Source organism: Nyctereutes procyonoides, unplaced genomic scaffold, assembly GCF_905146905.1.
Source record: "Nyctereutes procyonoides isolate TBG_1078 unplaced genomic scaffold, NYPRO_anot_genome, whole genome shotgun sequence".
NCBI classification, from domain to species: Eukaryota; Metazoa; Chordata; class Mammalia; order Carnivora; family Canidae; genus Nyctereutes; species Nyctereutes procyonoides.
The window spans coordinates 3,942,815-3,957,178 of NW_026575144.1; the positions used below are offsets into that span (position 1 = coordinate 3,942,815).

The 14,364-nt window shown below is 33.9% G+C and overlaps 1 protein-coding gene and 1 long non-coding RNA gene across 4 annotated transcripts in view; one reads left to right on the forward strand and one right to left on the reverse strand.

Annotated features, from left to right (window-relative positions):
- Positions 1–14,364, forward strand: part of JMJD1C (jumonji domain containing 1C) — a 325,600-nt gene that overhangs the window by 225,581 nt on the left and 85,655 nt on the right. For all 3 annotated transcript variants that reach the window (XM_055308748.1, XM_055308746.1, XM_055308747.1), the window contains exon 3: positions 13,759–13,872. Coding sequence is in view for 2 of the 3 variants with exons in the window: in XM_055308746.1 (XP_055164721.1) it covers positions 13,759–13,872 (114 nt within the window). In the remaining variant the exon portion in view is untranslated. The remainder of the gene's footprint in view (positions 1–13,758; positions 13,873–14,364) is intronic.
- Positions 5,016–9,843, reverse strand: LOC129499107 (uncharacterized). The gene is made up of 3 exons (XR_008662301.1): positions 9,442–9,843; positions 8,990–9,027; positions 5,016–5,117 (listed from the first exon to the last, which is right to left on the reverse strand). It is a non-coding gene; the product is annotated as an uncharacterized LOC129499107 (long non-coding RNA).

Consider the following 14,364-nt stretch of genomic DNA (forward strand, 5'->3'; position numbering starts at 1 on the left):
GATTATACTACATGTTATAAAAGAAGAAAAGTTCATTTAAAATGAATCATTAAGGGGATCCCTGGGTGGCGCAGTGGTTTGGCGCCTGCCTTTGGCCCAGGGCACGATCCTGGAGACCCGGGATCGAATCCCACGTCGGGCTCCTGGTGCATGGAGCCTGCTTCTCCCTCTGCCTGTGTCTCTGCCTCTCTCTCTCTCTCTCTCTCTCTCTCTCTCTCTCTGTGACTATCATAAATAAATAAAATTAAAAAAAAATAAAATAAAATGAATCATTAATTTGTTGGTAATTGAAAGAAAACACTTCAGTATGAAAGTCTTTATGTAAAGTTTTTTCTTCCATTTTAGTTTTTTAAATTTGCATAGCAGTATTTTGATATGACTGTCAAAATGTTGGCATAAATGATCAATAATTAAAGAAATACGGTTGAAACTTGGATAATTTTGGTATTAACTATATTTTGAATCTAAGTGGTACTTAGCATACATGATCATCATTACCTAAAAAGCATTAATTTTTTAAAGAAGTAAAATAATTACCATATCATGCTTAATGGAATTTGTGAATCCCCCATTCGTTGAAAAATTCAGCTTCTAGATTGTTGCTGACATCAGAGTTTTTGACAAACAAGGAGGTAATGGGGAAATAATTGTAGAGCCTTGTTGACTTGTGCTGTACAAGAAACAGATGTTTGCCAGACGGAAATGAATAAAACCAGTAAAGAAATAGATATTCTATTCAAGTTTTCAAAAGTACAAACAGTGAAATGATTAAGAAAAATTGGAAAATACATTTTTAAATTAGTTTTAGAACAAAAAAGACCAGGAAATCTGTTATATGCAAACATTAGGGCATATACCCTACTTTCTGAGATGGTATGCTTGACAGGACGCAAAACTATAAGACATATTTTAGCTTAACTTTGAATTTCTTCTGTGATTTTGATTATTACCCTTTTAATACATGTTTTGCATTTATGGTTGGGTTCATTTAATTTTGTAATATTTCCCATTCCCACAAAATTACGTTTGCTTTTTTATCATAAGAGACAAAGGATCTGTGGATTACAGAAATCCCATATTGTAGAAGTCTCCCATGTAGTTTTATTGCTGCCCAGTGGTACAAACCTTGGTTAACTTAATTTATTCTGATATGAGAGAAGTTAGTTTTTACTTTTAGCTCTTCCACCTTATCTGAATGATACATGAACATTTGACAGTATTCCCTTTATGCTTTAAGATATGCAAAAGTAGAAGCAGTGTTTATGAAAATTTGATTTAATCTTCCTTATCTTCACTTTGCTCATAAACATGAAGGAAATGGCTTAAAGAAGACAGTATTAGTATTAGAATCTTAGAATTTGAAAGAATCTTTTTTTTAAATTATTTATTTATTTATTTATTTATTTATTTATTTATTTATTTATTTATTTATGATAGTCACAGAGAGAGAGAGAGAGAGAGGCAGAGACACAGGCAGAGGTAGAAGCAGGCTCCATGCACCGGGAGCCCGACACGGGATTCAATTCCGGGTCTCCAGGATCGCGCCCTGGGCCAAAGGCAGGCGCCAAACCGCTGCGCCACCCAGGGATCCCTTATTTATTATTCATAGATACACAGAGAGAATGAGAGGCAGAGACACAGGCAGAGGTAGAAGCAGGCTTCATGCAGAGACCCCGACATGGGACTCGATTCAGGGTCTCCAGGATCACGCCCTGGGCTGCAGGCAGCACTAAACCACCGCGCCACCAGGGCTGCCCGAAAGAATCTTTAATATTCGTAAATCACTCCTTGCCACAGCCAGAAATGGGATCCTTCAATGACTTGACACTTGTCAAGTGTTCATCCAGATTTTTCTTAATTGCTTCTAGTTATTGGAAGCTCACTACTTCATGAGTAAGTCTGCTTTGGTATGGTAATGTTTAATTATTATAAATTTTTTTATTCTTTGTGTTGAGCTAGAATTGGCTTTTGAATTTTACTTACACAAGATCCTTCCTTTCCAAATAACCTAACACTTTAAATAATTGTAAATAATCATTACTTGTCCTCTTCTTCTCCAGGCAAGACATTCTCCTTTTGTTTAAATAATCCTAATAATCCATGATTTTTAAATGTCATTTACACATCTCAGCTTGTAATTATTTCTCATGTTTTCTTAAATTGAGCAAGATATTCAGGGATAGTATGACCAATGCAAGACCTCAAGGGACTGGTGCCTCTCTTTTTGAATCATTGTGTCATTTATTAATTTGCAAATAAAGATAGTCTTCATGTAATAGTATGTAAGACAAAAGATGATTAGAAACAGTACAGGTACAGGTTAAACATATAGGTTAAAAAAAGAGTACTGTTATTTAGCATTCCTTTAACCAGCTTCAAAAACTGTCATCCAGGCACATATTTCATTGCCTTTCCTATTGCAGGTTGTCTTGATGAAAGTAATCTTTGTTTTTATTAAAAGACAAATTATTCTCAATGAGTATATTTGCTCTTAGTAATCACTGTTTATTAGGTTTTTTTTTTATGATTCTGGTTATCCATCTTGGGGTTTTGCTGGAGTTCCAGTTTACTAGCATATAATTTGTTTCTGAATTGCTCCTTTCCTCCTTTATATCAATAGATACCTGTCTGTAATATCTTGACAGTGCCTTGATTTGTTTTTTCAAAAACTATCAGTAATGGCTCTGAGTTTATATCTGTCAAGTTAATATGCTAACATGTAATTTATTTGAGCCCATATAAACTTGGATTTTTAGTTAATAAAAGCATGAAGATTGTCTTATTTTTTGTAATAATAAAACAGCAAAAAGTCTAAATATCCAACACTAAGAAAATGCATAATAAAATTCAGTGCTCATTTACTTGATTAAGTTTTTATTAGGCAACTATTTTAAAGAATGGTGATGTAATGAGTTTCAAGATACAATTTATAAGCTGCTCATTTTATTTTATTTTTTAATATTTTATTTATTTATTCATGAGAGAGACAGAGAGAGGCAGAGACCTAGGCAGAGGGGAAAAGCAGGCTCCTTAGAGCCCAATGCAAGACTTGATCCCAGAACCCCAGGATCACAACCCGAGTCAAAGGCAGACACTCAACCACTGAGCCACCCAGCTGCCCCAGGCTGCTCATTTTAAGTTGTATCTTGAAACTTGGTAGCAAATATACTTGTAAAAAAAAATGGGTTAAAAGTCTACTTACTTCTTAACTGTTAAAAGTAGAAGATCCTTTTTACCCATTTCTTTTGTTTTCCAAATTATCTCTATTGTAATTATGTTATTTATAAGGAAAACTAATTTGGTTTCTTAAAAAGAATCCTCTACTTTCTTTTCTAGTTTAGTTTATTTGTAATCTCTAGTTTACACTTGCCATATTAAAAATAATTTTCTTGACAGAAGTAACTAACAAAATAGGAATTCTTTTTCTTTTTAACCATTAATGGTTTATCGTCTTCCTGTGTTCTTTTTATGAACACAATCTTAAAAACCCTTTCATGTTGAATTGCTTTTTTTTTCTAATCCTGCTTATTTCTTCTTCCTGAAAGGTAACATCAATGTTATTAAAGCATATTAAAAATATATAAATTATTAGGTTTTACCCTTTTTTTCCCCTCAGGTATATAATTTTGTAGTTTGTTCTAGACTGGTTTCCTTTTCCTCCATTTTATGTTCAAAGTTTAAAGTTTTATTCAGCAGATGGCAAAACACTTTGCTCTTTGCCACCTCATGCCAACAAGCAATGAAAACAATATAGTTCCTTCACACCATCTTAGAATGTAAAAATCATTCAGCTCTGAGTTAGGAAATCCAGGTTCTAGTCCCAGGGCTTCTATAAAAAGATTTTGGACAGGAAAATTCAGTCACTTATTTTCTTGTTGTGTCTGTTTCTTCATCTGTAAAAATTACATTATTACTCTCTAAAGTTCCATTTCTGTTTTTAAAAGAATTTACTCAGTTTTCTCATTCTTTTTCCCCCCATATGATATGAAAATCCACCTTTATCTTATATTAGATGCCCATACTTATCTGATGTTATTTAGGGACTTTATAAACTATCTCCTGATGACTCTTTTTTTTTTTAATTTTTATGTATTTATTCATGAGAGACACAGAAGGAGAGAGAGGCAGAGACACAGGCAGAGGGAGAAGCAGGCTCCATGCAGGGAGCCTGATGTGGGACTCGATCCCGGGACCCCAGGATCATGCCCTGGGCCGAAAGTGGCGCCAAACCGCTAAGCCACCGGGGCTGCCCTCTCCTGATGACTCTTGATTCATGCTCCAGTTTCACACTGTTGTATTAATTGAGCCTGGAAATGTAGTATCTGTTAGGCTAGTTCCCGATCATTAATATTTTTTTTCTTCATTTTTCTCTTTCTCTCTTTCTTTCAAGAACTTTCCTGATTATATTTACTTTTGCATAAAATTGATTTTTCCAGTTCCAACATCTTATTGGTATTTTTATTGAGGTCAGATTAAAGGTTTGGAATAATTTATAGAACAATTACATTTTCGGGACTCCTGGGTGGCTCAGTGGTTTAATGTCTGCCTTCAACTCAGATCTTGATCCCAGTGTCCTAGGATCAAGTTCCACATTGGGCTCCCCACAGGGAGCCTGCTTCTCCCTCTGCTTGTGTCTCTGCCTACTTCTCATGAATAAATAAATAAAATCTAAAAGAAAAAAAAAAACCATGAAAAATTACATTTTCATTATTGACGGAGTTTTAAAGGAAAATATCAGGTATATAGAGTAATATATGAGCTAGGGAGACAAATTATCAAACATGATCACTTTGTTAGTGAATTTTGCGGTATCTGTATTTAAAGTAAGTAGTAATAGTACTTATAGTGGTTTTGAAAGAAGTGTGAATAACTTAAGAAAGGTTAAGCATTTAATTTTAGTCATAAATGGCTTTATGTGGTGACAGGATATAAATATAACAATGTCCTAATATTGGTATTAAATACAGATCTAAAAGTACAGTTTGGAATTACTCATTTATTTATAGAAAGAAAAATTGGTTATCTTAATGACGCACACCTGCAAAGTTTGAGAGACTGAAGAGTAAATCGAACCTCATAATACTGGAAGGAAAGAAGTGCCTCTGATCAGGGAGATTCTGAAAAAGAAAACATAGCAATGACAAACTTAGAACTACTCTAGAGTATAGAGTATATGCCTTATTAGTATTCAGATGGCCTAGAAGGAAAAAACAAAACAAAGGAAACTGAATTCAGCCATATGGTTATTGAAAAAATATAGAGTGTATTTGCATAGTGTGTTTTTATGTTGTTTTAGTTTCCTCAACAGTGATTTTTCTTAGCTCAACTATATGTCATCAATATCTGCAAGGTTTAAAGAATGGATGCATTCTGTTGCACTCCTCTTATGACTGGGTGTGATATCAAAGATACAGTGAAGAAAGGAGGGGAAGGAACATTAATTCTCCAATTATTAATTGAGGTTTTTTTAAAGATTTTATTTATTCATGAGAGACAGAGAGAGGCAGAGACCCAGGCAGAGGGAGAAGCAGGCTTCCTGCAGGGACCCTAGTGCGGGACTTGATCCCAGGACCCCAGGATCATGGCCTGAGCCAAAGGCAGAGGTTCAACCACTGAGCCACCCAGGTGCCCCTATTAATTGAGTTCTTAAAGTGTAATTTTGGGACACTTGGGTGTCTCAGTGGTTGGGCACCTGCCTTCATCTCAGGTCGTGATCCCAGAATCCAGGATTGAGTCCTGCATCAGGCTCCCTGCAAGGAGCCTGCTTCTCCCTCTGCCTGTGTCTCTGCCTCTCTCTCTCTCAGTCTGTGTCTCTCATGAATAAATAAACAAATCTTAATAAATCTTTTTTAAAAAGTGTAATTTTTTATTTCTATGATAATTGATTTATCTCTTTCCTGCTAAATAAAAGTGTAGAATGTGTGCTAGTGTGCTAGGGTAGGAATTTGGTTGTCTTTTCCTCACCATTGAATACCTAGGCCAAGGGTAGTGCTTGTTACATTAAAAGACACCCCATACCTGTTGATTGAATGAATGTGCTGAATGCTTGAAGGAGGGAAGAAAGTTTTAAAAATCCGCAAGACTAGGCCCATATCATCTGAAAATCCTTTTAGACCTCCTAGTCTGTTGAAAGTAGGGAACTATTTTACACCATCTTTGCAGTCCCTGGAGGTTCTGCATGGATTCATTTTTGTGAAGAAGTTAATCCTTTGGATACTACCACGATACAATGGTTAAACGTTTGATTGTGTATTACAGAACAGTAGGGCACATTGAAAAGTATTTTCCTGACTCTAGTTAGCCTTCACATAAGGCAGTATCACACTAAAATCCTCTGAACTACTCTTGTTCATCTTCTTTTCTTACCTTTATGTCTACAAAAATATTTACAGTGCTAGGTCATTGAACCAAGAGGCTTTTGGATTTTATTTTAAATATATACTTGGAGAAATCCACTTGTTTCTTTAGGCTTTTATATCTTTAAAGGTGAGGAATTTATTTCTTCCATGGCCTAAGATAAATGGAACCAAAAGGCTCATTTATTTTAACTCTTAATTACACATGTAAGGTTCTTACATTATTGGAAGAAACAGATTTTCTTTAGCTAGCCAGACCGTGTTGCTTTCCTTTTAGCCTCTGTTTACTTTCTCACCTCTGTTGATTTATTCAGCTTGTAACCTAGAAACCAGCTAAAAAGGAAGGAAGTCAGAGATGTGTATTTCTGGGCAGTAACTGGAGTAGTTTCCTCTTCCTCTAGCCTGGTTTAGCTGCCAAAAAAGACTTTTTACCCCCTACCCTCACCCAACTCCCCTCCTTCCCCAAAAAAGAAAAAGAAAAAAAGGAAAAGAAAAATTAACAGTAACTATTCAACTTACTTCCTTAATCCATTAAGTTATAAGCCATAAGAACAACCAATCTAAAGGACTAAAATTCTGCTCTCCTCAAAATGGTGCTTTTTGCTGTCTGAAAGGTGGTATCTACCATCCCTAAGAGGTTGTAAAAACAAGAGAGAATTAAGGAGACTTGATGTAAAAGCTGAGCAACTTTTTATGCTTGCTAGGAAGTGGGTTCTCTATATTGTTATTTCACTGTCTTTATCTGTATTAGAAATTTACCAGAGTACCAGACCAGAGTCATATTCTTACATTTTTAAAAATATTTTTAAAATATTTGTCAAGCCCAATTTATGAAATAAATATTAAAAAGATATTTATGGCTTTCAATTAGTTGCATCTTTGTGCTCACCTGTTTGCATTAAGAATTGACTATATAGTATTTTTTTAAAAATAATGGAGAAGAATTTTAATTCAACTGTGATATAGTATGAAATAAAAATGGTTTCTCTTTATTGATATCACTTATTTTGATTTTTACAAAATTACTGTATTCTATGCCACTAGGAATATATAAATTTGATGGCATTTGGATTGTTAGCTCAGGGTAGTTCTATTTGCTGTTTGTTTCTGTAGTGTACTAATAGTACTTGAGGAACAAAGACAGCTTTTTTTTAAGTCTATATCATATAGTCAAACTTGAATTTATGTGAGCTTGTAAGATGAATCCTGTGAAATATTAAGCTCATTCTCTAATGTACAATAAATTGTAGAAATGTAGTGGAAAATGTACTGAAAATATGATGTTTATAATCTAGTAGCCTGCATCAAACATTTGATGTTTCTTTGTTGTTTGGGGCTCAGAATAAATCTGCCGTATTGATCCAGTTGTTTTTTTTTTTCATATATTACATGACATTTGGAATTCTTTTATTTCCATGTAAGTTTTATATTCATGTCTAATTATGAATTCGTTATTGAAATGGTATCATGTAATGTTCACTTGATTTATTATTTTATTTATTTATTTTTAAGGATTTTATTTATTCATGACATACAGAGAGAGGCAGAGACACAGGGAGAGGGAGAAGCAGGCTCCATGCAGGGAGCCTGATGTGGGACTTGATCCCTGGGTCTCCTGGATCACATCCCGGGGTGATGGCAGCGCTAAACCGCTGGGCCACCGGGGCTGCCCTGATTTATTATTTTAGAAATATTTTGTTCTAAAGCTGTATTTTAGTACCATCAGTGTTCAAAGGCTAATCTTACTATAACATTCTTAGAATAATTATCTGTCTCTAAGATCCTTAAAACAAAAAGATTGAGATTTTTTTGTAGATACAGTGTGTCATATGCTAAGTTGAAAATATCTTTTCAGTGGTTAATCTGATGTCTTCTGTGAAATGAAACTGATACATCTGGAATAGGTATAGAGAAGGCATTGGCTTGTGACTGGCAGTTTTTCTCTTAATATGACTTGATTGTGTTGTGTGTGGTATTAAAATAACATGAATTTTTAGGTTTATTAAAATTGAGATGTCTACACTGGATCGTATTTATGACCATTCACATCATTTAAAAAAAATAGGGCAAATGTTTTCTACACTTACAGGTATCTAATAGTCATTTTTTTTATATTCATTGTGTATATACACATGCAGCACACATCTAATTCTAGACTATCTCATTTCAGGTGCTCAATAGCCATGTGTAGCTAGTGGCCACTATATTGGACAGCATAACTCTTGAGGTTAGAAAGAAGTGAAGAGCGTATGTTAGTAAACACATTAGAAAAATAAATTTTATGCTTTTAAATGATAGATTTTTATAGCTGTGAGTTGTCTAGATTAAATTGTTTTGTTTTGTTTTGTTTTAATTGTTTTTTTTTTAAAGAATAAAGTCGTTTCAGGAGTATTTTTTTAAGTCTGCCAAAATAAATATGACCAGTTTTTCTTTTGAGTTATGTGGTTATGTCATTTGATTTCATTTAGACTGTTACTCCAAAAATGCTTTTAACTGCTTTTTTTCCTGGTTTTCTTTTAATATCAGTATATTTTTAAGCTAATGATTAAGCTAAAAATAAGGACTTTAAAACACATAGTATTTTCAGTAGTTTAAAGTTAAACTTTTTTTTTGCCAACTTGAAAGATACTTACATATTATTTGTTTTCTGCGCTTTCTCACCTTCGTTAATCTGGAAAGCAAAAACTTTGTATTTGCATTTGCTTTATTGAAAGAGACAGTAAACTTGAGGTCTCAGTCTCACCACTAGTCTGTCTTTGTCTGTTGTTAAAATTATGAGCCAGTCTCTATGGCCGCAGCCAAATGAGTAATCACCAGTAATGTGACTCGTGCTGGAAGTGACTCCATCAGCACCTGTGACGGGGGATTAGTTACAGTTTACAGAGCACCGCCTCTTCCCTTCTCTCAGAGTGCCCTAAGCCAAGTAGTCTTTCTCATTTGGGTGTCTGCACTGTTGGAAGCTACTGCAGTGTGTTTCCACGCAGAGTACAGTGGGAAAGGCTTTCTCTAGCTGATGGATGGCTGTTCTCTCTATTTGGAGTATCTCACTGGTTATGTAAGCGACCTCGGGAGAAATTATCCTGACCCAGATCGGAGGATGCAGTAGTGCTTCAGCTGCAGGATTTCTTAGTCGTTAACACCACAGTGCTGATGACAAAGAGCGAGTTGTAATCCTCATCACTGCCAGGGCTGAGCCAGAGCAGACAGAAAATCGTCATTTGCTCGTCGGAGACTTGTTAGGTTACAGCTCTGCTTCGTTTTGTGGTCTTGGCTTTTCTTCCTATATACAATGACGACGCTGCAAGTGAGCTCAGAAATGCTTGGTTTGAGAGCCATTTGCCTGTGATTTTTGAAGAGTAAAGAAGTATTTAGGTTAGATTTTTAATACTGCTCAAGAGTGAAATGGAAATGTCAGCTACTTCTTGACCTTTAAAGCTGTGTCGTGGATTTCTGAGATTTGAAGATACTTTAAAATTCTAAAGAACAAAGTACGGTTTGTATTTTTCTGCTTCCTTTTTCTTTTGTCTTAATTTACATTTGGTTTTACTTCTCAGCCTTAGGAATTAAGGTCATTGCCTTTTACTGATCTAGCCTTAGTTTTCTTAGTTTTACGAAATTTTAAATATTTTCATTTGTTCAGAAAAGATTATTGTGTGTGTAGTAATTTCATAACACTGTAAAAAGATTAAAAACTAGAGTTTAATTGTTTAAAGTATTACAGCAGAAACGTTTCAGGTTAGGGTTTTCAGAATACAGTGTTTTAAGGGAAGTGAGGTTATTTGTTTTGTGAGGGTTTTTGTGTGGTGTATTCCAGTCCCCACCCCCAACTTGTTTTCTAACAGTATCGTGTTTTTCAATAGACCTGCTTGGGTGGGAATTTGGACTTTGTTCTTTCAAGTCACTCCAGTCTTTTTTTTTTTTTTTTTCTGTAGACTAAACCTTGACTTCTAAAATGTTGCTTAGTTTTCTGCTTCAGCGTTTTCCTTTAGTGAATTTTATGTCAGATTTTTGTAGTTAATGAGCATGATTTTTTTTTTAACTTGGAAAAGGAATTGTAAAATGTTAACTGGAGATTTGTTAGAAACTCAGACTGCAGACATAAACTCTGTGAATTTTCAGTTAAATGTTAAATGTGAGCTTTAACATGGTTTGTTTGAGCAGCTGAGTTATGTTTGAGAGCTGTAGCTGATTTATTTTAAAAATGTTTTTTTGAGGAGGGCTCATCTGTTCTCCTCTTCCTCATGTGAATGGAATGTGGTGCAGCATGGAGCCCTAAACAGGATACAGTTGTTCTAAGCATTCTTCCTATAGCGTGGTGTAGGCCCCACTAAAAATGCAGGCTCTCAACTATTTTTTTTGGCTTTAAGTTATTTTTAAAGTATGATTAACACAGACAAAGAACCTTAAAAGAACTCTTAATCCATTAATAAAATTGAAAAGGTTTTTTTAAATTATGAATATTCGATTTTAAGTTAGTGATTTTTATTTGGATTTTCAGAGGCTTTTTTCAGCATTGGAATAATAGTCTTTTTGTGATTCGGGCCATATTCTACTGTGTCTTTCATCAGATGGTAGCTCATTGCTTCCCCTTAGGCTGTGGAAGTTCCTCATAGGAGGATATATCTTTAGTCTTGAATTACTTAGTTATGCATGAGTGCTAGTTTCTTTACATTCCAGTACACCTAGGCCCATGAAATATTTAGTACAGAATCATCATAAAAGCTGTAGGATCTGTTCACTTTTATTTAAATATTTATGTTTTTATTTGTAAGCTAATAGTAGGTCTTTGAAATGTGTTTAACTTGGGTACAAATAATAATGGTTACTTCTTTGATTTGCCACTTTAAAACAATCAGTGTTTTAACTACTTAGTTTCATATGTTGTTTGTCTTTAATTTTCCCATAAAGTGGTAACAGTCACATTTTTCAGAGTTGTTTATTTAATACATATTGAAACATTTCTTAACAAGTACTGTAAAAGTATTTATCAGCATTTGCTGGTAACATATTTATAGCTTAAATGTAATTGCACATTTTAAAATTTGCCAGTTGTGGCCCTATTTACTATTTTAAGAAGCATGATATACTCTTGACCTCCATTTGTACAGGATTTTAAGTATTAATGTATCAGAAATAGACCTTTATAAACTAATCTTTTAACATTTCTGATAGCTGGATTTTTCCAGGTGGCTTTCAATTAGTTATCTTAAAATGAGAAATTCTTTTTTTATTTTAGCCTAGAAACTAAACTAACTCAGTGATTTAAATTATGATTAGTTGGCCTGTTAAAATTTACCCTTGGAACTCTGACCTACCTTAAAAAAAGCAGAGTTCTGAGAGGTTTTCTTCACAAGAATGTTTTTCATATTATAAAATGACTAGGTCTCATAGGAAATGCAAACCACCTGTATTATTTGCGTAAGAAAGAGGCACTCAGACAGGAGTTTACTTCTTTTTCACATCCTACTTAATTGAATTGTACCTTTAGCCACTTAGATAATAGCTTTTGTAGACCTTTTTGTTAACCTTCACAAGTTGACCTGACATGGTACTGTTTGAAAAGAAATAGAGCATTTGAATAAAGTTCAAGGATTAAATCAAGTCTTCTTGAAAAGGTGCCGGTGTTTTCTAGTTTACTAAAAACTAAACAAATATATAATATGAAAAATGTTGCATAGGTCAGTCACATATTGGTAGACATTTTAAAGTCTAAATTAGATAAATGCTCTTGGATTTCTTACAAAACTTTAGTAATTTGTTAGGTAAAATAATAGGATTTTATGAAATAATTTTGGGAATTTAGTCTTGGCAAATGGAAAATGCTAGTTGGCAATAGTTGCAGGAGATAGCTAAGTAATAGGGGAATGTCTGTTTTGAAAATGTAATTTCTCACCCAAATAAGAATACTCCCGATACATATGTAGTACTTAAAAGGTTAGCTTTAGGACTGGGGAGGGAGGAACTTAACTGTGGTTAGATTTTCTAATCATAGATACTGAAAATAAGTGGGGATGTAAGATAATTTTTTCATGCTATATTTAGGAAAGAAGATACTAAGTTCATGGTGTAGTATAGAAATAAGGCATGTTTTAAATGCTTTTTTCTCATGAATTTTAGCTTTTTCAAAAACATTGTTACAGACTCTTCAATGAATCGAAAGCTTTAAAAAGAAATTTCTTAAATACAGAAATTAACTCCTTAAGAGCCACTCTGAACTACATATCTTGAAAGGTTTTTCCCCAGAGTGCGAATTAGTTGTGATTAACAAGATGTTAGATTTCTTTAAGACATAATAAGAGAAGGGGTAAACACAATGGCTTTCAATCTCCTGGGGATTTATACTGTCTGTGCCAAAAGCTTTGGTTTGTATATAAATGGTCACACACGTTGGCTTGTAGCAAGAAAAATTTCTCCATGTTATATAGGTAATTTATTAAACTAAGTTGGTTGTTAATTCCATTTTCCACACTTAGATTATTTTATACTAAAGCCATTCTGTGTAAAGTTTAGGAAAGTATCAGGGATGTGACTCTTGGTTTTTATTCTAGCTGCTTCTGCTTCGAAAGTATGACAGTAATTAAAAACTGCATACATAGTACCTTTGTTTCCTTTCTTCCTCTTCCTCTTCTGCCTCCTTTACTCCCACCCCACCCCAAGATATGAGTATACTCCTTTATGTAAAAGATGAGTGAGTCTTCTTTAAAATAATCAAAATGACCATGGATCCCCCACCTCCCAGCCCCCCTTTTTGGTTTGTCTGTTTGTTTGATTTTTAGAGTAGTAGTAGAGATCTGGACTGAGAGGTAGGTTTTGTGTAATACTTCTTACCTCCTTCTTTTCCTGTTCCCTTCCCCCATGCTGCTCGTACTGAAGCAGCTGGATTTTTATTTGTGCTTGGGGCAGGGGCAGGGGCGGGGGGTGGGTAGCACGTGGGGTGGAGTTAAAAGACCAGATGCATCCTGATCATTTAAAATCCTTGATGTGAATGAGCTGGGAAAAAAAAAAAAACACCACAACTCTGAACTATACCTGCTCTGTTTTTATAAAAATTAATACGTAATAATTTTTTAAAAAAGAGTTGTAGTAAATATGCTCTCCTAGTCAGTTGAGTTTTTCAGAAGCAATTTCTCTTTTTATCTTAGAAATTTTTATACAAAAGAAATTTTTATATATGTATACTTGATTAAATCCTTTTAAAAATAAATTCTACATCTTCATTCCTTTTTAATATAAAATATTTTTATTGTGTGAATAAAAGCATTTAGATTTAATATGAAAATATTAATTGGTATCCTAAAATCACTGTGATAATGACATTTGTACGTTGTATTCATATATGCCCTTTGTATTTGAGTATAAAATCAGAAAATAACCATTATGAATTTTTTTTTCCTCTCACCAGACTTTCAAACCCCTGGTTGAAAAAAGTATACCCAGTTCAATCACTGCGGTAGAATTCCTTGTAGATAAACAACTGGATTTTTTAACTGAAGATAGTGCCTTTCAACCCTACCAGGTAAGAAATTTTAGGTTGCTTTTATAAGTTAGCTAATCTTTAAATTTCACTGATAATCAGATATTCTTTTAAATATTCAGTTCAAGCTAACATCTAGGCATATAAGGAACCCAGTGCATTCAATAAATTTTAATTATAGAATGAATGGTTAATTTACCCAATCAACAGATTTATGTACTGAGAACTTTGTCTGAGCCAGGCAACATTTTGTCACTGAGAATACATACGCAAGCTAGCAAGATCAAGTCCCTGCCATTATAAATAATGTTCATTGTTAGAAAATAACTGGTTAGATATTAGTATAAATTACCTTTGTCTCTAGCTCTAAAGGTTAAGAAGTGGGTCAATTAATGTAATTAAGGGAGATTAGTGTTTACTGTATGCATACAGTAATAGTAGTTTTTTTTTTTAATAGTAGTTCTTTTTAAGTGGGAAGTTTCTTTTAGATTGTCATTAATTGAATTGTTCATTTTCTATATTTTAGTTCCCAGT